General features: G+C 37.9%; 2 protein-coding genes across 3 annotated transcripts; one reads left to right on the forward strand and one right to left on the reverse strand.

The window, feature by feature from the left end:
• Nucleotides 1–1,149: 1,149 nt before the first annotated feature.
• Nucleotides 1,150–16,867, forward strand: ttc23 (tetratricopeptide repeat domain 23). Of its 2 annotated transcripts, XM_088006281.1 has the most exons (10): nt 1,150–1,426; nt 2,055–2,208; nt 2,652–2,775; nt 3,485–3,869; nt 11,190–11,361; nt 11,476–11,581; nt 12,286–12,413; nt 13,255–13,404; nt 15,036–15,118; nt 16,448–16,867. In XM_088006281.1, the coding sequence occupies exons 4-10, from the start codon at nt 3,790–3,792 to the stop codon at nt 16,557–16,559; spliced, it is 831 nt and encodes a 276-aa protein (XP_087862407.1). In that variant the 5' UTR covers nt 1,150–1,426; nt 2,055–2,208; nt 2,652–2,775; nt 3,485–3,789; the 3' UTR covers nt 16,560–16,867. The 2 variants fall into 2 exon arrangements, with proteins under 2 accessions (XP_087862407.1, XP_087862408.1); XM_088006282.1 differs by lacking the exons at nt 1,150–1,426; nt 2,055–2,208; nt 2,652–2,775 and having other exon boundaries at nt 3,079–3,869.
• On the reverse strand, nt 16,746–24,458 carry synm (synemin, intermediate filament protein). The gene is made up of 4 exons (XM_014983281.2): nt 23,540–24,458; nt 22,610–22,734; nt 20,404–20,483; nt 16,746–20,273 (listed from the first exon to the last, which is right to left on the reverse strand). Exons 1-4 carry the CDS (start codon nt 24,338–24,340, stop codon nt 18,268–18,270), a joined length of 3,012 nt encoding a protein of 1,003 aa, XP_014838767.2. The 5' UTR covers nt 24,341–24,458; the 3' UTR covers nt 16,746–18,267.
• Between the last annotated feature and the right edge of the window lie 729 nt (nt 24,459–25,187).

Genomic DNA, 25,187 nt, shown 5'->3' on the forward strand with positions numbered 1-25,187 from the left:
TTGTTCAGTGGTCCAAAGTACTTTTTTCGGATGAAAGCAAACTTTGCATGTCATTCGGAAATCAAAGTGCCAGACTCTGGAGGAAGACTGGGGAGAAGGAAATGCCAAAATGCCAGAAGTCCAGTGTCAAGTACCCACAGTCAGTGATGGTCTGGGTGCCATGTCAGCTGCTGGTGTTGGTCCACTGGGTTTTATCAAGGGCAGGATCAATGCAGCAGCTATCAGGAGATGTTGGAGCACTTCATGCTTCCATCTGCTGAAAAGTTTTATGGAGATGAAAATTTAATTTGGTCTGGAATCGGCCCTTCTCCACAATCTTCCTCAGGGTCCGGTCACCTCTTCTCGTTGTGCAGCGTTTTCTGCCACACTTTTTCCTTCCTACTGACTTCCCACTGAGGTGCCTTGATATAACACTCTGCAAACAGCCGATTCGTTCAGAAATTTCTTTCCGTTTCTCACCCTCTTGCTTGAGGATGTCAGTGATGGCCTTCTGGACAGCAGTCAGGTCAGCAGTCTGACCCATGATTGTGGTTTTGAGTAATGAACCCGGCTGGGAGTTTTTAAAGGCCTCAGGAATCTTTTTCAGGTGTTTAGAGTTACTTTGTTGATTCAGATGATTATTTTTATTGCTCGTTCAGAGAACCTTTTCATAATATTCTAATTTTTTGAGACAGGGATTTTGGGTTTTCATGAGCTGTTTGCCAAAATCATCAAAATTAAAACAATAAAAGACCTGAAATATTTCAGTTGGTGTGCAATGAATCTAAAATATATGACAATTTAATTTTTATCATGACATTATGGAAAATAATGAACTTTATCACAATATTCTAATTTTATGACCAGCACCTGTAATTCTTCCCATGGAAAATGAGGGAGACAATTACTTTTGTGTAACTATACTGACATCTTGTGGAGATAAATTGTATAACAGCATTTGAAAGATTTATTTCTCGTGTTTATTTAAATCCCAATGAAATAATAATAATGATATGAAAAATACTATAACTCATTAAAAATCAACTAAAGATAACTCAAAGAAAATCCACATGGTTCCACATGCCAAAAGCTATGGAAAGCCTTCAAACATAATTGTTTTGAACTGTCAGTGTTCTTGAATGTAGCTCACTTCCTTGTGCTTCTGTAGCAGTGAGTTAGCAACCGAGTGTGGCTTCAATAAGAGGCTACAGGCGGCGGCTACAATAACAACGGATGTTTTCAATTATAATTCAGGAGCAATTTATATTTAGGGCCTACTAACCTAAACATAAACTGATACTGTTTTATATCACGATACGACAGCTTCTAGACAACAGTCAGCAGTAAAACGACTCTGGCAGTGTAACCACGGCAACCGTCTTCAACGTTAGTTTACAATGGAAGACGATCAAGCAGAATTAAAAGAACGGAATCATTCCTCGACTGCGTAAGTATTCTTCCGACGTTTCCGACGGATCGCCATAATACGGGATAGGGGGGTTAAAAACCGTAGTTTTCCGGGCAGACGGGAGACTAAAGAGATATGGTAAAATTTCGGGAAACTCTCCATTGAGGTAAATGGAGAAGAAACATTTTAACCTAATTTTATAATGTTTATATTAGCGAGACTTTGCAAGCAACATGTTTGTTGTTATTGTTGTTGTTTTTCATTTGCTGAGCCTGCTGGGCCGATTGGCGGTCAGGCAAATATGTATACAGATTTATATTGAAAAAAAAAAAAAAAAATATATATATATATATATATATATATATATATATATATATATATATATATATATATATATATATATATATATATATATATATATATATATTTTATATATATATAACCTGTATTTTCTGCACTATAATTGTTATTATTTTATTTATTATTTTTTTTATTTTAATTATGCTACTTACTGAGTACAATTTGGTACCCAATTTTTGGGTACCCACTTCTGCTTGTAAAAAAACAAAACAAAACACAAAACACCGCCCCCCTCCCCACAAAAACACTATTCCAGTCCAGAAATAGCATTGTAGTGCAAATGTGTTTTCTTCCACCAAACATTTAGGTCCATTGAGAGTAATGAAAGTACCAACAGTGGTCGATTCTCCGACAGACCTACAAAAGTAAAATATGAGGGGGATGAGTTTTTGATGATGCCTCCAGAAGAAAAACTCAAACACTTTAGCTGTCGAGCTCAGACGAACGAGGACAACCAGAAGGTAACAATACAGAATATATATATATATATATATATATATATATATATATATATATATATATATATATATATATATGATGTAGAAAATAAATCTACATCATAGATGCAGATTTATGATGTAGATCAACATCATAATGTTGATCTACATTATGATGTAGATCAACATCATAATGTTGATCTACATTATGATGTAGATCAACAACACAATATTTTATATATATATATATATATATATATATATATATATATATATATATATGATGTAGAAAATAAATCTAAAGAAATAAGGTGAGTCTCAACTTTACACAATATTTTTTCTTTTCTTTTTTCATATAGGTATGTTAAAGGAAAAAGAAAATCTGATTGTTATGACTGACACATTTTTCATCATGTTTGGTGAATTAAGACAAATGGCTCTAACATTGTTCAACTCTGTGTGTTCAGTTTGATGCATGCATCCGGGACTTGGTGTGATGTGTGGCTCTGACCCAACTTGTGTGTGGGGAGAAACAGTTAAAACTCGCACAGGCTCATGCCAGGCTGGCTAAAGCATACTTTCAATTCAAAGGTAATATTAAATGATACCTTTTGTATCAGTGCAGCGAAAGAGTGTTTGCATCCCACAGATTTTTTTTTCTTCTGTTTTTGGTTGCATGAATAAATGCACCAAGCAGTTTTTAAATAATTTTATTTATTATGCGAAAAGCTATCCGTACAACCTTAAACTATCCCTAGGGTGAGAAGCTCGGTCATCCGGGAGGGATTCAGAGTAGAGCCGCTGCTCCTCCACGTCGAGAGGAGCCAGTTGAGGTGGCTCGGGCATCTGGTAAGGATGCCTCCTGGACGCCTCCCTGGTGAGGTGTTTTGGGCACGTCACACCGGTAGGAGGCCCCGGGGAAGACCCAGGACACGCTGGAGGGACTATGTCTCTCAGCTGTCCTGGGAACGCCTTGGGGTTCCCCTGGAGGAGCTGGAAGAAGTGGCTGGGGAGAGGGAAGTCTGGGCCTCCCTTCTGAAGCTGCTGCCCCCGCGACCCGACCCTGGATAAGCAGAAGAAGATGGATGGATGGATGGATGGATGGATGGATGGATGGATGGATGGATGGATGGATGGAGAAAAACATTTCACATGAAGCTTTTTTTTTTTTACACATTATGATGATGTTCCTGTCTGATTGTCAAATAATTTGTCAACTTGTGTTTTTTGTTTCCTATTAATTATTATCAATAATATCAGTTTATTTTTAATACCAGAATTACTTGTGCTTTGTTATTAGGTTGGGGACTCCAAGCCCTGGAGCACTTGGCAGTTGCCAAAGAGTTGCTTCTTTTTCGCTCCTCCGTCTCGGCCTACAGCGAAGATGAAAAGCTTGAGGTCCTCGCATGCCGTCTAAGTGTGCACCTCACAAAGGGAGGGGCTTCACTTCTTACAGACAAATATCCTTTAATAAAATTCTGGGAGGTCAATAATTTAAAAAAACTGTATGGTAAAAGTAAACTCAAATAAAAAATTCAAAAAGACCTTGACCTTTTAACTTTGGAGGAGGCAGTCTCATCTTTCCAGGAGGCAGATAAAGTTCTGATGGAGCTTTATCAACATGGTGTTATGAACCTGGAAGAGAAGATAGAGGCTCAGCTGGACATCACCAGTGGTCTATGCAGGTACGAGATAGAGAAGAGAAGCATATACGTGTGTAGTTGTTTTTTTTGGCTGGAGAATATAAAAAAACAGTTGTAGCTAGCTTATACATTAAAATAAAAAATGTTAAAGTGAAACTCCTCCCCAAATCAACTTTTGCTGATAAATTATTTGGAGTTCTATCTTTATGTTTCTGTGCGATTTTTGACATGTTTCTACAGTTCTGCATTATTTGACCTAAAACCGTCTCACTGCTTGCCTCCTTGGTCAAACGGTTCTTAGGCTCTTCAATTTTCATGCTGGTTGCAGCGGTACAGATTGGTACAACACAACACTCTATCCCTCCCCACCTCTTTTGCCCCCAGCCATCCTCTGGCAAGTCAGGAGTTGGCGTAGCAGCATTGCGATGGCGACTGGCAAGCATTGATCAATAACCTTTACTCAGCTGTACCAATATGAGATTTATTGCAATGTGGACACGGACTGGAATAGGACTTCTGTGCTCTATCTATTTATCACTATTTTGAAAAAAAAAAAAAAAAAAAAAAAAAAGTGACTAGAGTTGTCTGAAAAATCAATAAATATAACAAGGAGAATAAGTTAACAGTGCTTCTTTTGTCCTCATCACAGCTCTACTCGCCCCCTCTGCTCATCCCCTCACACTCAGCCATGTTTCTTGGCCAGGGATGGGAATTTGCTTTCAGAAGGGGGTTAATTACACTTTAATATTAAAACCTTTTTTTTTATAATTACCTACCATATGTGTATAATATGAACTACTGTATATTTTATAGGTGTCCTGAAAAATGGTAAATTGCTTATGCATTAAGTTAATACTATTGGTTTAAGTTAAGTTAAACCTCACACAATGGTTAATAAAACAAATTTCAAATCCAGTGGAAGGCTTAGGTCAAAATAGGTTAAAAAATATATGTACAATCACAGTTTTTGATGCATGTAATTGCGACCCTTTTTTAACAACTAAAAATATACACAGGTAAATAGTTTGTTTAGCCACTTGATGGCAGTATACTACTGCAAGTTGACAGGCGTGTTTGGTGAGTTGTTGTGTGGCATAGATGTTTGTATTTCACATTCTCTTGAACTAAACTTGAATTTTCCTCAAGCTTTGGTTTCTGATGTTTGCAGATGCTTTTGGGTGGGTTGCTGCTTTTGTATTTAATGACTAATAATGCGTTCTGCTTGTTTGTTTGGATTTGGCTTCCATCTTTATTTTTGAATCTTTTAAACCTCACAAAGCTTGTCTGTGCTTTTTTTTTTTTTTTTTGGTTTGTGTAATTTAACAAATGTTGAATTTCCATTTTCTTGCTTTGTTTCCTATATATATTTGTTAACAGGGGTACCAAACCTGGTATTAAATGCTCAGGAAAAGATTAAAGCATTAAAGGATCATGGTGAGACAGCGAGCACGTACATAATGAGCTGCAGGGCCGTGCAGAGACCACTAAAAGGGCAGGTGCTCAAAAAAAAAAAAAAAAGGGCACATCTTACTGCATTCTAGGACAGAATATTAACAAAGCCACACAGCTTTCAGAGTTTAATAAACAATGATAAATTACAAAATTGTGAAATATACAATCAAAGCTAAGGTAAATCTCTATACAGAGCATACAACTATGCATATGTAAGATATTTTATTAGTAATTTCTTTCTGCAGGTCTATTTTGTTATAGGAAAGTATTGCAATATTCAAACCCGTAATTTAGCAAGATATGTAAATCAGAGCTGGTGGTTTAGCTCTGATTTACATATTTTGTCTTTACAGAATTACACTATTAAAAATATAAACAAGGGCACAATTCAACCTTTTAGTGACTGTAATCTATAAAAAAAGAGCTGTCTGTTTGCTGCAGTGGAGATGAAGATGGTCCATTCAGGAAAGCAGAGCTGCATCAAACTTTAAGGTGGAACTGCAGGAAAAAAAGAAAAAAACAAAAGCAAAAATTGAATTGTTAACGCATGTCACTATGGGAAAAGCCTACTGAGCTTTGCTTAAAACTTTTTTAAACATTTAAATCACACATTTGTCTCATGAAGTGAATTTTTTTTTGCAAAACAAACTTATTTGTGCATGTCAGAAATCTTTTCTTGATATTCTAAGTTTTTCTTTGACTCAAAGTTTTGCTTGTGATTCTCACATGACGTCAACAAAATATTTCTGATGTGTGCAAATAAAAGTTTATGTTTGGCAAATAACTTTTTAAGTTCACAAGACAAAAATTAGTTGTTTAATTAAAAAAAAAGGTTTTTTAAACAAAAGAATTTGTTTTTTTAAAAAAAGAAATCATTACAATTCCAAAAGTTTTGATTACAATTTTATTTTACTTAACTGAGGTTAGTTTATTTTTTCCCATTGAATAATTGGGGGGAAAAAATAACTACATACTCTGCGAACCAGACCCTAAACTTAAAGTCTGGGTTGAGTTTTTGCCCCTTCATTAATGTATATCTATCATGGTAATTCAGGGTGAGTTATTTTTAATTCTAAATTAATATCCTTGTTGGATTTTTATTTAAGTTATCTAGCTTTGCTAACAAAGTCGTTAGCTAGCATGTAGCTAATAGCACAACAACAACAGCCTAATGTCTGTATGATAAAAATACTGAATCGATAGATAAGAACAGTTTTTCCTCACCTGGCTGTCTCCTCTCGCTCAGTAGTTCTTCAGAGTAAGCCAGACGCAGAGGCCTATCAGTGTCTGTTGTATTTCATTACCTCTCCGCGGCTCCGTGCTGAAGCAGAAACGACACTTTCAACGTTTTCCGTCATCTGACAAGTAGCAAGTCTATTCACCAAAAACGTAAAAACTGTTCTGTAAACTGTTCGCTATGTTGAGCTCCAGTTAGCCGCCTTATCTCACTGCGCGAGAGACAACTGCGTCATGCGTCACGGGCAAAAGGTCAAAGGTAACAAGGTGACCGGAAGGCTTATTATGTTGTACAAAAAAATAAATAAATAAAATAATTTTAGTACATGTTATTATGTGTCAGAAGAGGGCTTTGAAAATAATAATACCAAAAAAAAAAAAAAATTGACCAAAAGGGGACTTTGGGGCAAGGAGCAAAAAGGGCAGGTGCTCAAGCACCCCCAGCCCTCCCCCCATCTGCACGTGCCTGATGAGCTGCACAGTGAGACAGTCTGTTGTGGTAACATAAGGTATGGCAAGCACTTGGGATAAAGTTAGGAGCACAATTGGACTGTTTTCTTCTTTTATGCATTATGAGTGTTTGGAGAAAAGTGAATCAAATTCAGTAGGTCTCCAAACAAAACATGAAAAGGCCTGGAGGAGTCTGATCTATACATCTTGTACATCATGTACATAGTGTTCTCTCGTCTCAGCACTTTTATTTTAGCCAAAGATTGTAACTCTAGTTCAATCTGTCCAAAAAAATTGCTACTGAAGCCTTAAAATTAATCTTTGTGAATTTCAAATCCTGGTGCAAAGTTCTTTTTAGAGACAAGAAGCTATCCTTCCAAACAAACCCTTCTTGTTTACTCTCTTTCTACAGTCATTGCCGTAAACCTCAACATTTTAAATAACCTCCATAGAGCATCAGATGGATGTTTTAGGTATTTTGCACACAGTGTACCTAGAATTTGTTTAAACCTATTGAGGAATATGAACTAACTGTTATAATCTGCTTTGTAAACTTACGAAATAAAAGAATGTGTGTGTGGTCTTTCTTTTTGCAATGACCGTGTTTGCAAAAAGATTTACAGTCATCCTAGTATTTAATGGTGATCCTTACTTCAAATCAAAAGCTGCGTATATAAATGAGCTATACTTAGGGGAATTTTTAAATGATTCCATCTTTATCTGTTTCTGAGAGTTGGTGTTTGTTGACGTGTGTGGTTGAAAAAATGTGCAGACTGGCTGGTGTGTGTAAGCTAGCTAAATCTCCTTTGTTGGTTGATGACTAAGAATTTGGCACGTTGCTAAAAGCTCTGTCAGTCAACACTGTTGTGATGGAAGGGAATGTTCCCACAAAAGCCTGGAACAATAAAGTAAGCTCCGCTCTTGTTGTGGATCCTTGTTCCAAATATTCCATGAAGTTTCCGATTCAGCCTCAAGGTGTGCTCTTTCAGCCAGTAGGATGTGATTTATTGTCCAAAATTTGTTTGTCCCTAGTTATTGGCCTTTTTTCTGGATTCTTATGGTTACCACCATTAATCAATCCATTTTGTCAAAGGTTTTAATTGGATACATATTGTGGTGTATTTCAGAAACTGTTGCTGGTTGGATGATGAATAGATGAGAAACTCTCTAATGCTTACGTTGAAATAAAATGCAGTTTTTTTTTTCTCACATCTTGCATCAGTATTTGTTAAATTTTGCAAACAAAGCTTTTCAAGAAAAAGAGTGAATGAAAACTGATGTACAAGGGACGTAAAGTCCAATCAAGTCATTGATTGGACTTGATTGGACAGCTTCTTTTGTATCGGTAACAAAAGAAGCTGCTGAAAATGTGAAGACTAGTTTGTTCAAGCTTGAGTTTAAATAAATAATAAAAAAAAAAAACGTAACTGGTTCTTCAGCTGGAAAATAATTTTGACAAGCCTTTAGAAAAAAGAAAAACATTCCTACACAATTGGTTTGCTTAATCAACAAATAGCAATTAGTGTACTCAGTGGTCTGCACACTGTGTCCAGTGCAGGGTTAAATAAATAAAAGAAAAACATTCTTGCCAGATAATTTTTTTTTTTTTTTTGCGGGGAACTTGGCCTATTTTTATTTTGCATTGTGTTTTCAGTTTTCTTTGGATAGGGGTCACCAAACCTCTATTGTTTGAGGCTGTTGTCTGGAGTGTTGGACATACAGATGTAACTCAATAAATTAGATTATCATCTAAAAACAAATTTAGTAATTTAAGTCAAAAGCTGTGTTCTTGTGTGTTGTGTATGGATCATTTTCTACCACATTTTCTTTCTACTACTCAACTTTCCCTTAATATGTTTGTATGCTACAGTTTGTTTACAGTCAAATTCTTTAGCAATGATTTGTTAGATTACTATGCAAGCCAATGACAGGTCAGGTTGACAGTCTTCCCCATGGTTGCATAGACTATGGGATGTTTATATTATTAATGTTGTACCTGCCTGTTTAGGAAAGTTACTAATTAAATAACTTTTGACATGTTTTCTGTCTCTCTTTTTTCTAATTACTTGGAGAGAATAAATCAACTGATTCTTTCACCAGTGATTTCCCAGTTTGCTTATTAACGATACATGCCATTTTCATCAATCTGGCTGTACATGATTTGAAGCTCGCCAGATGTGTTAAAACAAGATTTTTGTGTGTTTTGTCCCTCAGTTTTCACTTTGGGAAAACCTCTCTGTTTCATTTACCTAAGGGAAGCCCAGGAAAACTCACGTCAACCATGTTCTGGAAACATTTGCAAAAAGAACACTATGTACACAGCCTTACTCCCTGCTTTGTGGACTCTTGATATTTTTCAATAGAATTTGTCTCGTTGCCGTTTGGTCAGGAAGGATGCAGAGTGAATGAAAGGATAGAAAGGCCTTGTTTTACTTTGCCCATGCTGACAGAAGGGAAGGACTTCATGTGAGAACTTAGCTGTAGCTTCGGTCAATGTTCTGCCATAAATGGATCTGAAGTGAACTTTAATGGGTGGGGACCTTCTTCTGCTGTCCATCATGTCAAAGAACCATTGGAAAATTTGAATAAATTGGCTTTTATAATGCTACCATAATCTGCAAATGCTCCAATGGATCCAAATTCATTCACTCCAGAGACATGATTATAGCAGAAATCAGTAAACACTGGCAAGCATGAAATCTTGGTCCCCACATATTCTGGCCCTGCTGATCAAACTGCCTTTGATAAAAGATTTACAAATGGATTTTATTCTAAACTTTCACTTTTGTATCAGATGACCAGAACAAACGGAGTTTCTGTAATGCGCCTGTTAGCAATGAAGCCAAACACTGTGCAGCTCTGAGTCTTTTGCCCTCCCCCTGCACTAGAGCTAAATTAAATTTAGAGTCCATTAGGTGGTTTGAAGCTATTAACGCTGTAGCTTTGTGGATCCGTTGTCCTTCTGGTGGTTAACTTAGCCTTCATACATCACAGTATAAAAGGAAATTACTTACAAAAGAGTGGGGAGCTTAAGAAGAACAAACCATGAATTATTATAGATGCAGTGCACATTTCTCTTGTGCCATTTGGTCCAACTCCAGATGTGCTTAGGTGGTTTCCCCTGACTCACCAAGAATGTCCCCTAATTTAGACATCCTGGAAGAAGAAAGAAGCCAAGCTCAGATTAGGAGCTGTGCAAGACTGTAAGCTTCAGAGGAAACCGCTGGAAAGTTGGACTGATGGCGTAAAGAAAGTATACAGGCTTGTTTCTCTACTTACAGTCTTTAATGCGACACTAATTAGCTGCAGAATACGACTGCAAGATGCCAGCTTGTCTGGACTTTAGTTGCCGTAGGAACATGATTTAGACTTGTAGTGATGGCACAAGTGTTATTGTGTACTTTCAGCTAAAAGTAGGACAAAATGTGAATTTACATTTTAACAGTTTTATTTAAATATACTGCAGTGAAAACACAATTCCCTCCCTACAAATTTCTTCAATTTTTTATTTATCATACTAAAATGTTTCAACTCACACTGCCACACGAAGGGCTGGATCCAACCATCTGAAAAAAATCTGTATGACAACATTCTAAAGAAATTAGGGTACAGAAGAGACACAAAGTCATTGATACCCACCAATCTGGAAAAGGTTACAAAAGCTACTTCAGAGGAACAGTTATCCATATAGGAAAAAACATGGAACCTGAAGAAGAATATCCATCAGTTTGTGATGTGAAGGTTTGGTGCATGTTTGGTGCACTTGGGGCAATGATCTGGAGGAGTCCACCAGCAAGTCCACTTGTGGTTTCATCAAAGTTTGAACTTGAATATAACTGTATGACCTTAAATAGTTTGTCCATGTGCAAAATCCCTCCTGTGCAGATAAACTGAAACAAATCTGCAAACAAGAGAAAGACTCCTTATTGGCAGTTAGTTACAAATGCTCGATAGTAGTTGTTGCTACCACAGGTGGCACAACCAGGTTTATTTATTTATTTTTTTCGTTTTTATAAATATTATGCAAGGTTGGAGTCGATAGCTTTTCCTTTTATAAACCATCATTTGAAAACTGCATTTTGCATTTACTCCTACTCATCTGAAACATTTACTTAGCATAACAAAAAAAAAAAAAGGCAAAAAGAGAAGAAATTTTTTCCACAGCATTGTTGCATTTCCACTTCATCGTTATGGTTACATTGCAAGTGTGTTTGTGTTTTATAGGGTTTATGCCAGGCAAAATCGACCAGAGGAGGCATTAAGCCAGTGTGAGAAGTCTTTGGACCTGCTGAAGAATTGCAATAAGCATGAGAGGATGTGTGCTGTTTATAAAGACATGGCTACCATCGAACAGGATAGAGATCACTTGGACAAAGCCATAGACTATCTCTCTAAGGTTAGTAAACTTTCTTTGGTCTCTTTTAAGAACTTTCCCAACCTTTGTTACATAACTACCCTTCTTATTTGGTGGTTAGTGATCTGTCTTGTTTCACTTGATTGTTTCTGCTAGGCTCATACCATAGCTGTGAGTCACAGTCCAGAGGGTCTGGAGGGAGCTCAGATCTCCCACAGCCTGGCCATGATCCTTTCTGCTGCACCAGACCAACATCACAGTGGTGAGTGTGTCGATAGAAACTGACTAGGTCTGCTCAAACACATGAGGCTAATTAGCATTTGAATGTAGTTGATTTCCTTATATGTCAAGTTCTTTAAGATCATTTTATAAGCATCAGCTTGAAATGAACATCAAGCCATACGGACTTAGAACGTATTTACAGATTGTTCTAAGTGAACCCAGAAAAATAAAATAATTATAAGAGGAAACATTTTTAAAAATATATTTAGAGGGATACTTCTGTGCTATAAAGAAGAATGCTTTAACTATCTTAATTCAGAGTTTTCTTTAAGAACTTTTCATGTAACCTGTTTTGTTTTTTTGATAAGTAGCCTATCAGAATTTCTTTTAAGTAGGCAGAGCTTGTCTGCTGAGGGTTATCCGCATTACCTTCAGCCTTAAACTGAATAGCATTGTATGTTATGAGAAATATTTTGATCAGTTATATTTTAGTATGCACTCCTTTAAAATTCCTCCATTGTTTGTGTTGAGAGACCCCAGCTGTGAGAGGCATGGTTTGCTGCTGACTTAAAGGCAAATGCAATGTGAAGTCTAACATCTGAAATTATTTTTTGGTTTTGTTGTTGAAAAATCACCTTTGTTTTGATACAATGATATTGGATGCTTATGCTAGGATGCAACCTGCAAATCAGAGATTCTCCAAACTGTTGACTTGAATGTCCTGTTTATTCCATGTTGCTGTAGAAACTGCGCGTCACTATTTTGAGCGAAGTCTACGTGCATACAGGAACTCTGTGGGTCCACTTGATCCAGCTTTTCTTGCTGCCCAGGATGACTTCTGTCGATATCTCTTGATTAATGGACAACAGGAGGTTAGAAACAGCCTCCCAACATGTCACCTTTTTCACTCAAATAGTATACCATAACTCCTTTGTAAAAAAATAAATAAATAAAAATACAGAATAATCCTCCACAAGCAATTTTCTGCTTTTTTGTCACACTGATATGTTGTTGGACATTTATCTAATTTTATTATCAAATAGATAATTTGAATAAATACAAAATTTAGTATTCAATTGACTGTGTCATTTATCAAGTAAAAAGCTGTGACTCTTGAGTTTTCTAATAGGAATTAGGCCTGTGTGTTGGTGGTGAAACTGAATCACAAACTTGTTAATCACAGTTTTTTTTTTCCCAATATATTTTATTGAATTTTCTCTTTTAGGACGCAACAAACTTATAAACAACAAACTTAACCTTGTAAACATGTACTTATTCACACTTACATTCACTCACTCACTCACCATTCAAACCTGCATGTGTTTAGTTCCAAAAATATACAAAACCCTCTAGATTAAGACAGAGAAAAATAACAAGACAATATATAAATAGAAACTGTAGTCAAGACATCCATCCAAGACACCCATTAATAAGCTCCGCCTTCAGTCCCTATGATCCTCAGATATGGGTCCCAGAGGTTCTCAAAGTCCCACTGTTTACCCTTGGCGATGTATGTTAGTTTTTCCAGTCAGAGCGAATTTGCGATTTTTTTCTTCCATAGTCCTAGGGAGGGGTGCTAATCACAGTTAATCCATAATTCAACAAGAGAAGATGGTTTCGAAAGATTTTCTTTCTGTTTTTCTTAATAAATTGAATCACAGTTTGAAAAATGTTGCATTTTATGCTGATATTTAATTTGTACAATACCAACAGAAATGTGTGGAGATCCAGAGAGCCTCCCTTGAGTCTAAAATCTCTACATTTGGTGACCTGAGCTCTGAGGTAGCAGAGACTCTTCAGTTGATCGGAAGTGTGGAAATGACTGAGGGCCGGGTGAACCAAGCCCACAGGACCATGACAAAGGTAATCATGTGACACAATGCATACAGTTTATGTAGAATTGTTTTCCCTGTTAAGGTAGGAGAAGATGACATAGAAGGTATGTACGAGAATGTTATAATTACTGTCATCGAGTATGACATTCGTATAAACATCGTTTGATTAAAGGTCAAGAGTCTGCATGTTTAAACACATTCAAATCAGTGAGATGATGACAAGCCAGTCCAGAATACACACAAAGAGCCCCTGTCATTTTGAGACAAGCTATTTCCACTGTCTCTGAAGAGCTGAATGTTATCAGAGTTACAGGCTAATCTTGGAAGGGGGCAGTGTGCAGAGCCAACTACCCTGGTGTAAAATATCACACAGAGTGACTTTGTTTTTCCTCAGTCTAGATAGAAATTGACAGATGGGCAACAGACGTTCAATGGCAGTTTGCTATCTGCTGCAGATTGACCCCAGTTTGATCAGTCCCCTGAAACAAAACAAGATTCCTGAGTTATTGTGCATATTTCCATAAATACCTACATATTTTATTAATTTATTCAACCTTTATTTACATGTACAATAGTTTCATTTACTTCATATTATGTAAAGAGGGGTGTCATTTTTCACATTTGCCCTATGAGCTCACTTGTCCCATCATGGTTAAGCTCTCTAAAGGACCTTATATGACTCTTGTAAGAACTTGCCTCTCAGTGAAGCACCCCAGTTGCTATGTTGTTTTGTTGTTGCTCTCTGAGCAGAGAGGGGGGGTCCAAGAATGACAGGGTAGATCAAGGCTCACTCTATCTCCCCCACGTCGAAGTTGTAACCTTTCTGAAACACTCTAACCCACAGCGGATATGTCAGTAGGAATTATTTTCCAATGCTGTCATCGTGAAACCGCTTCCAGTCTGATTGAGTAACTTGCTTTTGCAAAGGAACTCTGGCCTATACAGTGGATAGGATGCAAGAGAACTTCTAAAAACAAAGAACAATAGTTCATACAGACACAAAGTTGACTCCACCTCCTTCCTCCTCTGCAGTATTGCTGAAAAAAAAAACAGCCTTCCATTACATCAACCTTAGCAACCGTAAAAACATTCAAAAGGCCAGATGGATCTCTTCCAGATTAACACTGTTTTGCTTTCCCCAGTACAGAGGGGAGCTTTTCCCTCCCTCTTTCCTGGTTTTGAAACATTTGCTTCTTGTTATTTGTAATGATTGCAGAAAAGAGAGTCAAGTTTTTTCCTCATATGTCATGTCAGTGTATGTTATCATATTCAGATGTTTCAACTTTTCTCTACTTTCAATTTGCTAAAAGGTTATGTCATTACAGATTTGGACAATAATACCTCTGTGTTTTTCTTTGTTTTTTCTGCCAGATTGTGTACTGACAGAAAAATGTGTCTGTCTCAGCCTTTACTCTCTACCCTTAAGATTACTGAAGCGCTATCAGTAACAAGATGACAGATCCATCTTGTTTGATTTGACTCTCCCGAGTGGTCAGCACAGGTGTTATGTAAACTTTGGACAGCTACTGGGGTTATTTTGGTATGTTTAGTGTTTGCAGTATGTTGCTAGGATGTTAGTTTATTTCCATCCAGATTGAGTTGCACTTTTTATTTTCAACCTACCTATATCACTGTCATTGTTTTATGTTTCAATTTTAGTGCTTGGATATACACAACATGCTGTACGGTCCTCAGCACAAGAAATCCAAAGCAGTCCAAAAAGCTGTGAACATGTTGTCAAGGTAACTCCTGGAGGCGAAGATTAATTTGCTGCTACACTGTGTTCAATTTTAAGACATTTCAGTGTTGGAAATAAAGATGATTAAAGGGCATATATCATCATGTTTTCAACTTTCGTTTTTAGCTATGTTCAGTCATTAAGCTCTCAGCCCTTAATGGTATAGTTGATCTCCAAAATCAAGAAAATCTTTAAAAAGCGTGAGAGGAAAAACAACTATCTCATGGCAGCCAAGTACGCAGTTCCCTGTTCTGACCAGCATTATTTCTTTGGTGTGCATGGATGTGCAACAGCCCTCCCATTTCTTCACTTTCTTTTCCCAAGATTAGCTTAGACATCAAAGTATGAACATTTCTTAACAAAGTACCACATATTTAATGGGGTGTCCTAGTTTTTAACATGACTATATGATAATGCCTTCTTTAGTAGGCATGAACTTTTCTCATTTTAAAAAAATTCAACTTTAAAAAAGTTCATGTTTTCAAGTGGACATGTCATGGTTTTACGTCATTCCTTTTCACTTGTAAATCATTTACTTATGGTCTATATAAAGTAGTGTGAATTCCTCATTATTGTAGCTCCACGGACCCTTCGTTTACCCCTTTTCTGAGGTGCGTTTTAGTCAGCTAATTTTTTCTGTGATTTAAAAAAAAAATGAGAATGAGACATTTCACGTGCCGCACTTCTATTCACTCAAAGCACACAAAAAAAATTGCTTAAGGGCTGAAAAGTGGATTATTTTGCTTGATTTGTTCCCTTTAAGGTTTTCTGACTCTAAAGCAGGGGTCCCCAAACTTTTTCCTGCGAGGGCCACATAGCTGTTCGTTTCTCTGGTCGGGGGCCGGTCTTAGTTTTTGGAGAAAGAGACCTTAGAAAATTCTTGTTGACGGGGTTGGGGGGGGGTTTGGAGGAGAAGGGCTGTTCTGTCTTTGAAGGGGGGGAGGGGGGGCGGGCAACGACACATTTGCGCTTTTAGATAGATTTTTACCCAGAATGCAAATGGAAAAAACCGTGAGTGAAACGGTGACTGGGACTGACTATTCCATTGAGGGAAAGTTAGTTTCACATCTGCTCAAGTCCCCTGGTGGTTGAAGAAAAATCCACATATAAACCGGAAAATACAATATATGAAAAAAAACACTGAATGCTCTCTGGTATGAGCAGGCGGGCCGGATCCGGCATTGTTCAGGGGGCCGGACCAAATGACGTGGCGGGCCGGATCCGGCCCGCGGGCCGTAGTTTGGGGACCCCTGCTCTAAAGTATGGTGTTATATACCCTTTAATATTAATAATTTTATGTTAGTGTATCAACTATGTAATGTTTGCTTTTCAGGGCACCTGAAGTGGTTAAGAGACAACAGCAAAGAAGAAGACAAACAAAATTAGACACATTTCCAGTAATACCACCCAGTGGTGAAAATGATAACTCTACATTTGATGCTTGAAATCTCATTCTTCCCTACTTCTTTACCTTTTTACAAGGTTAAAATGGTACCCCTAAAGGTTTGAGCCAGTAGATAATACCATTTTTTGTATTTTGTTAATTAAGATTTAATTTGCTATTATTATGTAAGCAATTAGTTTGTCTAGCCTACTATGTGAATTTACTGAAAAACAATACACACAAAACATTCCAACAATATATATATTTTAATATTGTTAAGATATTCATCAATGAAATGCAGAAAGCCCCATCAGCCAAAGCAGTTGTGTCATCTGTTTATCAGAAATCAATAAAATGAAATACATATCATTTTGTTTGTTCCACATTCATTAAACATTGACTAATATCCTCTTTATAAATCAATAGATTTTCCAAATATTAATCTTGGTGAATAAAATGTGTTGGCACATGGTATCCAGATACCAGTTTGCATGAAGATGTATTCCAAATTTATAAATGTTAATGGAGAAAAGATCAGAAAATATGTGGAAACCTGATGTATCTGGGCACTTAAACGCAACAAATCTTTCTTTGTGAAGAGCTCCAACAGATAAGTGTGTTTATGCTAAACATCTCATGTCTGTGCTACATATCATAATGACAAATTGCGATTTTGTGAATGAATTGCTGCATAAAGTGTAATAATCAAACATGCTGAAAATGTCTGAAACAAATAAACAGACTGAATGCATTGCACACTAATTCTGCCTCGGTAAACAGCACACAAGACAACAACCCCTTGTGAACACTCAATGCCACTAAGCTGATGATCCAAAAATAGTCCTGAATACGCTTAGGTCAGAGCAAAACTGAATCCGTCATGCCAACACCGTGATACCTAACATAAATGCACAAACATACACAATATGCTTCACAACCATATTATCACCATTAGTGAATCATTCGAATTTTTGAATGTATCCTGCTTCTTCTAATTATTGCCTTCATTTATATGCAGATAAACTTATTTAAAGTTATTGACTAAGGATTTCAACTTGATCCCATCATTTCGTGTGAATCTTGAATATTTGTCGTCAATCCAATAATTCACAGCAGTGTGAAATAACGTGAATATATTGTTAAAACAAGCAACTTTTCTCTGTTTGCAAATTATATCTGTTGCTCAAAACACATTTTACTTCCTAAAACATTCATAATTTCTTATTAGTAATGAAAAACGTGAAATCCTAACTCAATCCATTCTTAATATCCAGTAATTTTATTTTAAATGAAACCTATGTCCTCAGAATGTAACATCTACTAACATCACTCCATTTTGGTAAGGTGCTCAAGGCACAAGAAGTCCCAATCTGCAAACGGTGCACAGCACCCATAACTCCCAGTGCCGTGTTGGTCTGTAATGAGTGTTGATCCAAAAGATTCAACAATATGGCACATGATGACTGAGTTAGTGGTCTGCTGTAAACTGTGGAATAGGCTTTTAAAAGCTCCACAAAGAAGTTTAATACCAAAAAAATACAAAGTGTATAAGCCAAGCTACATGAAAGTAAAAATGAAGTCAATACAAAGATTGTAACCAACATCCACATTTGTCATGATAGATTGACTGGGGTTTGTAGTTCTAATGTCATCTTGTCCGCATTAGTATGTCATTGTTAAAGCATCTGTTAGCAGTGCCACTGCCATGTTGCATAAAGCTTATGTATAAATTTTTACACTTTCTTAAAAAAAAAGAATCCCGGTAAGTCTTATAAGGGCCTTTCAAGGTAAACTGTTGCAACTCTTTTTTCAGTAGAAAACTTCTCTGGGTTTTCGAAGAGTTGGGACTGCTCTGAGCTCTCCTCACCATGGTCACCCTCCTCCTCCATCTGGAAGGTGAAGGACTTTTCTGATGGTTCTAGTTTTATGTGTTTCTCAATTATTTTAGATGCAGATTCCTCTATGCTGCCAAAGCCTTCAAAGCCCTCAGCATATGCAACCCCCTCTTCTTTGGACACTCTGATGCTGTACCCTGAACCTGCTCCTCCTTGGAAGGCCTTTTCAAGATCCAGGTTGGAAGATTTGAGAGCTTTCATTATCTGCTCTTCAGAAATATCATCTCCTTCCTCCAACAGCCCAGAGTCTTCAAGGGTTTGTGAGACATTTAGCTCTGCAACTATAGTCATAGTTCCATTACCACTTGACTGCTCGACTTTTTTGATTGCCACATTTTCTGGACTTTCACTGCTCACTTTTGTGAGGAAAGCCAACTCTTCCCTCAAGGGACCAGAGACTGAGCTCTGTAGTGTCTCCAAGGCTCCCTTCAGCTGCTCTTTGGGTTCCAAAGAATCCTCTCTCAGGAACTCAAGCATGGATTCTTGCACTAAAGGCGATACCCGGACTTCTTCTTCAATTATGCACTCTGGAAAACTTTCCTTGGGGGACGAGTGATTGCTTGACTTGTACTTGTATTCCTCACTTTCCTCTACTATCACTTTTCTCTGGGGAAGACTTTCATCTTGGTAATATCTCTCATCAGACAGATCATCTACAATGCCATAATGGCCATATGACATTATTCCTCCACCATCCTCAGGTTCAGAAAGGTTTTCATCTGGTGTGGACACAAAGTACTCATGAAACTCCTGCTCCTGCTCACAGGAGACGTTAGGAGATTTGTTTTCTCTAGAGAACTCCTGAACATGCACAGATCCACCACTGGGCTGGTCTGCGCCTCTTTTGGAGGCTACTGTGGCATTATCGTCACTCTTATCTTCTTCATATTCGTGAGTTACATTTTCCATCTCCTCAATTTGGAAATATCTTGAGGGCTCATAAGAACTTGATGTTCTTTTTATTTCAGCTTCAAGCTCCTCATCACTGAAAGACTCAATGGGCTCCTCAATAATTTCCACATTGACTGACTTATTTTCCATGTTTTCTCCCCCTTGAAGACTACTTAGAAGGTTTTTAATCATGGTTCCTGTTGCTGTATCTTCTATGTCCTCCAATGATACCTTCTTCACACCCTGGCTCAGGAATTCCTCCAGGGCAGAGTCCTCGGAAACATCCATCTCTTCTTCGAATTTGGACTCCAGCACAATCTGTGTCTTAGTGGTGCCATCTTCCTGTTCACTTTTCTCCACATGATACCTGACTTTCGAGTCTCCCGATGAACATGCCTTGGCTTCTAAACCTGCAGGTTTGATCACTTTCTCAATAATCTCTTCGACAGATACAGAGTCCAGTATCTTTTTTTCAATTATAGGTTCTGCCTTCTCTTTGTCTTTTAACTCATCTTGAGCATAACTTTTCTCTTTCTCATTGGACACCTGCCTTTTGCTTTCTGTGACAGTTTGAGCAATACTTTTTGTTGGGGGCGACACCACTCTTACCGACTTTGTCTCTGGTGAAAAACTGGCTTTGCTTTCATAAGGGAGCTGTTTGAATCTCATGGTTTTCTCCTCTGCTACCGTTTTCTGTGCAGGCTTACTTATTTTGTTTTTATCCTGGCCAATTTCGGTACTGGTAGTAGGCACAGAAGTGGCAGCCCGAGCTTTGTTGAACGAGATCATATCCCTTCTGGATGCTGGACTCTGATGCCGAGCCCTTCCTGCAGCTGAAATGGGAATGACCCTGGAGGGACTTATGGAGCCAGAAGAGGTCACAGGTGGTCTTCTCAGGTTTGTTGGTGATGCATACCGCATATCTATATGTCTTCTTGAGGTTAAGGTTGAAGTTCTTGGAGAGTAATGTTGGGCAGGCACCTTGATATCTAAGCCAGAAAAGAAATAATTGTAAATAATTCCTGCATTAACTATGTTGCATGCAATCTCATTTATCACAGTAAAACATTGATAAAAGATAATAATATTTTTGCTGCAAATACTTTATTGGCGCTATACCTATTATTCTCTCTCTTTGATGTTGGGTCATCCTCCTGTTAGCACCTTGCATACCAACTCTTTCACTTTCCAGGAGAGTCCTGAACAAAGACAAGAATAAATATCTTACATGAGTGCAAACGATATCAATGAGAGATGTCAAGGTCTTCTGCAGAGTTATGAAACGAACTTCAGGATGAATACCTCACAAGGTGATGCACATGGTTCAGGTCTGCCATTTCATCCCCCTCAAACTGAATTCAAGACTTACAGGATGGCATGTATCCTGAACCTGACCATATAAGGTAGTAATCATAAAACTATGATGTTAAGCCAATGTTATTTAAAATGTTTAAAAAAAAACGAAGACATATTATATTTAGCTGAAACGACTTACCTTTCCTTGGCCACGCTTCAGGAGTTAGCTAACCAAAGGGTCTCTGAAAAGAACAACCTCTCTGGAGCTTGCCTTTCAATAGACTGACCTAAAAATAACGACTACAATGTTTGGCTGTCCATGCTCTACGCTATAAATCTCACAGCAAAAGCTGACTCGTGACACTTACAGAAACACATGGTGCTGTTGCCACATCTTCAAGGGAGTGTTGTGTTATCCAAATGTTTTATACAGACTAGACCTCAGAGATCCGTATAAAGTCATAATGACAGAGTGGACGGAGTGTAATTATTAATCTTGGGAAGGCATTATTTGTAATGTATCAATATAAATTAGGTAATTATATCACAGGAAAAAGTCATAAGCATTTGAACAAGAACAGCTGAATATCTATAGAAATACACTTCTCGCCCCTTTGTTAGATATTCCTTTTCAACTGCTTGTTAACATAAATATCTAATCATTAAATTGCAAGGCAACAGCTTAGTGGATTTTGGCTTTTATATGTGGTGAATATACAAATATTCACCAAAAGAATACCAGATTGAAAAAAAAAATGAGTCTGACTTTCAGCTGAGACATTAAATTGCTTGGGTTCGACTTTGGTGTAAACAACATTAACACATTTTGTTCTGCTATGCATTAATGTTTTGAGCTGGTGGTGGTGTGATGGTGAGGGAGATGTTCACTTGGCACAATGTAAGCCCTTTCTTTCCATTTGAGAATTGTTTTAACACCATGGGATACCGATATACTGTTGCTCTATCTAACAAAGTTTAGTCCTGGTTTCTAGAACATGACAATGAATTGACTTTACTCCAGTGGTCTCCACAGTCAGCACATGTCAGTTCGGTACAGCACCTTTGGAATGTGATGGAATAGGAGATGCACATATCCAGCCATCCACCCATTCATTATCCAACTTGCATATACCATGTGGGGTGGTGAGGGATGCTGGTGCCTGTCTCGAGCGGTCAACGTGTGAGAGGCCGGGTACATCCTGAACAGGTCGCCTGTCCATCTCACGGGAGATGCACAAAATGACTGACAAATTCAATGTTAATTTGAAAATTAAATTGTCAGTATGAACCAGTGCCACTGGAAAGGTTTTGACCCATAAATCAGTCGGTTGCACAAAGAAGGTTCTTTTTAGAGTGTCTAGAGGTTCAGAAATACAATTTTAGATTTTCAGGTGAATACAAATTATAACCATGCATACTTATGGACTGGCCTGGTAACTGGAAAAAAAAAAAAAAAAGATGGAAAATGTGAAGTCTGCACTAAAAGGGCTTCTAGCTACAAGGCAATGATGGCAACCATCTTTCCAGCAGGAAGTCCCCTCTGAGTCATTTGTTTATGCAGGCTGGCCAAATCTGTGGTCCAATGAGGGTGAAACTTAAAGTAAAAACCTATTTTTTTTTTCTAAAGTCTTGATTAACCCAAAATTTACTCTCTAAATAGAGAGAGAATTTACTCTCTCTAAAGAGAGTACATTTTTTGAACTGGGTTTATATTCACATGTATTTTTACTCCAAATTATATTTGGATCTAAAAAAAATCTTACCTGAAGGAGTCATTTGTTCAACAACAGTTTTACTTTTTACATAGTCATTTTTTATGACGATTGCATTACTTAACCCTTTTTTTTATTATAACCTGCTTTGCTTAGTCATAGAAAAAAAAAATCTGGCCTGTAACCTGGTCTTTTTTATTAGTGAAAAATCAAAATGTTGAAATAAAAAAGACCCTTCTACTCAGTGTGAATATTTACACAAAGTCATTATTTGTTTAGAATTTGAGAACAGAATTTAAAGCAAAGCGATTCATCACCTGTATGTTGCCACCTCCATGCCTAGATCCATTTTCACTTGGAGAAGGTGCTGATGTTCCCTCATTTTCTCTTCCATAGCCTCAGCCAGAATGTTTCTCTCATGTTCCAGCTGCTCAATAATTAACTGAAAGAGAACGAAAAAAAGTTTTCACCATTTTAGTTTTTAATTATATTATTAAAATCTTTTCATGCCGATCTATGTTGCAATCTATTTCATGCAAAAACATATCAGAACACAGTCATTTAATCATCTGAAAACTGGATTTATGGTTTTATTCTTATTTTTGTTGCACTGAAATTCATTTGTTGCTGCAATACTGTGACTTATTCACAGTACGGCCATCATGTTTAAGTCCCCATCACCTTTGGGAGGCTAGTAAGGATTTGTCAGCCTGACAGCTAATTGGTTTAAGTGGCTGAAGTCATTTAGCAACAGTAAAGTGCTTGTGAGGAAGATTGTCTCTCCGCGTTTAAAGCCTTTTACCAAGGTCAAATGTTACATGCAGGATCCATTTTTTGTAGATATTTTAGCTCAAACTTAAATTAAATCTGATATTTAGTCTCTGAAACATGCACTTAGCTTTGGTTATGCATTTCCTATATATAGGTTTGGTTATGCATTTCTTATATATGAGACAATTATTTTCAGAGTTATTCAGGCTTTAGACTCTCACTTATGCATGATTTATTTGTTGCAGGCACTGAAAGCTGCAGCTACATCAGAGCCATTATGGACTGTGGGTGTGGCTGAGGGACCATGCAGCCTCACCCCTCTCCCCTGGCTCGTCGGAATAATCAGCAGATTGTTCAGTTTGAAGTCTTTGAAATTGTATATTGTAATTTATTTATTTTTTGGGCGATTTTAACAAATAACGCATGTCAATCTTGTTGATAAATGCTTTTTGCAGTTTAGTAACAGACCAACTCACCTGGTGTTCACTTAAATCCACTCGGAATTTGTCCTGCATGTGCATGAGCTCCTCTTCCAGGCGCATTTGAACCTGGCCCTGTTTTTCCGCCTCCGTGCGCAGTTTGCCCAGCTCGGATGCGTACAGCATCTTCTCCTTCTGTAGGTCGCACAGCCTCGCCTGGTCCGCTTTGATCGACTGCTCCATCTCCTCCACTTTCTGTTGGTACATTTCAAACGTCTCTATCCATCCCTCGGACAGCCCGCGTGCGTACTCCTGCACCTCCTCCACGGAAACCACCGGGGGCCCGTGGTAAGTTTGCGTGATGATGGGCACTACCCGAGACTCCACCTGATGCCGGAGCTTGGCCGTCTCATGCCTGTGCGCGTCCTCTAAACGCTTGTACTCGCTCTCCAGTTGAAGGAGCCGCTGCTGCAGGTCGCTGTTAATTTTGTGTGCCTGCTGCAGCTCCTGCTCGCAGCCCTTCAGCTCGCCGCTGATGTCCCTGCACGCCTCGGTCTGCTCGCTGCACAGAGACCGGACCGTCTGCAACTCTCGCCATAGCTTCTCCCTCTCCATCTCCGCCTGGGACTTCTCGAAGGAGATCTGCCCCACCATTCTCCTCAGATCCTTCATATCTGCTTTGTACCTCTGCTCCCATTCGGCCGTCCCGCTGCCGCGCTTCAGTTTGTTAATTTCAGCTATAAGATGCGCGTTTTCTTGCTCCAGCTGCTTGGTCCTGGATAGATACTGAGCAAGTCTGCTGTTCAGCTCTTGCAGTTGCTGTTTTTCGCGGTCAAAAGTTCTCTTGAAAGGAAGCATTCTGATCTGTTATAATTAAAATTTGGTTTCAAAAAAATGCTGCGTGCAGATGGGTTATTTGCGTGTGCGTCGGAGGGCTGAAGTGTGATGTAATTTGCGATCGGTGCCCTTTGACAAGTGCAGGAGGAGAAGGAGGGCGGGTCCTGAACGCATCACAGTCACAGGAGCGTCCCAAGCTCCATGGAACGCCTCGGGCTGTGGCCATGGCAGATGTTACGCTGCGTTCACGTGCAGTCAGAAATATGTACAAACAGTTGAAGCGTTTTAATTACCGTATTGCAGAAAATGTGTAATAGAGCTAATTACATTTTTATGAATACGTGCCTTCTATTTATGATTGCAGTACTATCCAAGTCATTTGCAATATAGCATTTTTTTCTTTCTATGTTTAATCAATAGCATCAGTGTAGTTTTTGTTGTGCCTGATTTGCGTCAAATGTTAAATGTTTCAATAAATTAAAAATCTTTTATTGGCAATTCTATTAGATTGTTTGTTTGTTTTTTAGTTTTCACAGTTTTGGATGTAACAGTAGGGAAAAATACATTCACATATAACTTTCGTAAAGTACTGTTAAGATAAATTGTGAGGAATTTTTTTTTTGTTTTTTTTTGTTTTTTTTGGTAACGTTTTAATAAACATCAACTTCTCTGATTGTTCAAGTGATTCTGAATTAAAATAATTTTGTGATAGTGGACATTTAAAAAAAAAACTAAGTACATTACTAAATGTCTGAGTAACGTTCTATCACTTTGCATTTCGGTCTATTTGTAGTCTCCCCAGGCTCCTTTTGTCATTAGTTTACCTGGAGCACATGAACGCACCACTTCTAATAGCTTCAGTTATTTT

Source organism: Poecilia mexicana, unplaced genomic scaffold, assembly GCF_051168715.1.
Source record: "Poecilia mexicana isolate PSO_F unplaced genomic scaffold, ASM5116871v1 scaffold_6, whole genome shotgun sequence".
In the NCBI taxonomy this organism is placed as follows: domain Eukaryota; kingdom Metazoa; phylum Chordata; class Actinopteri; order Cyprinodontiformes; family Poeciliidae; genus Poecilia; species Poecilia mexicana.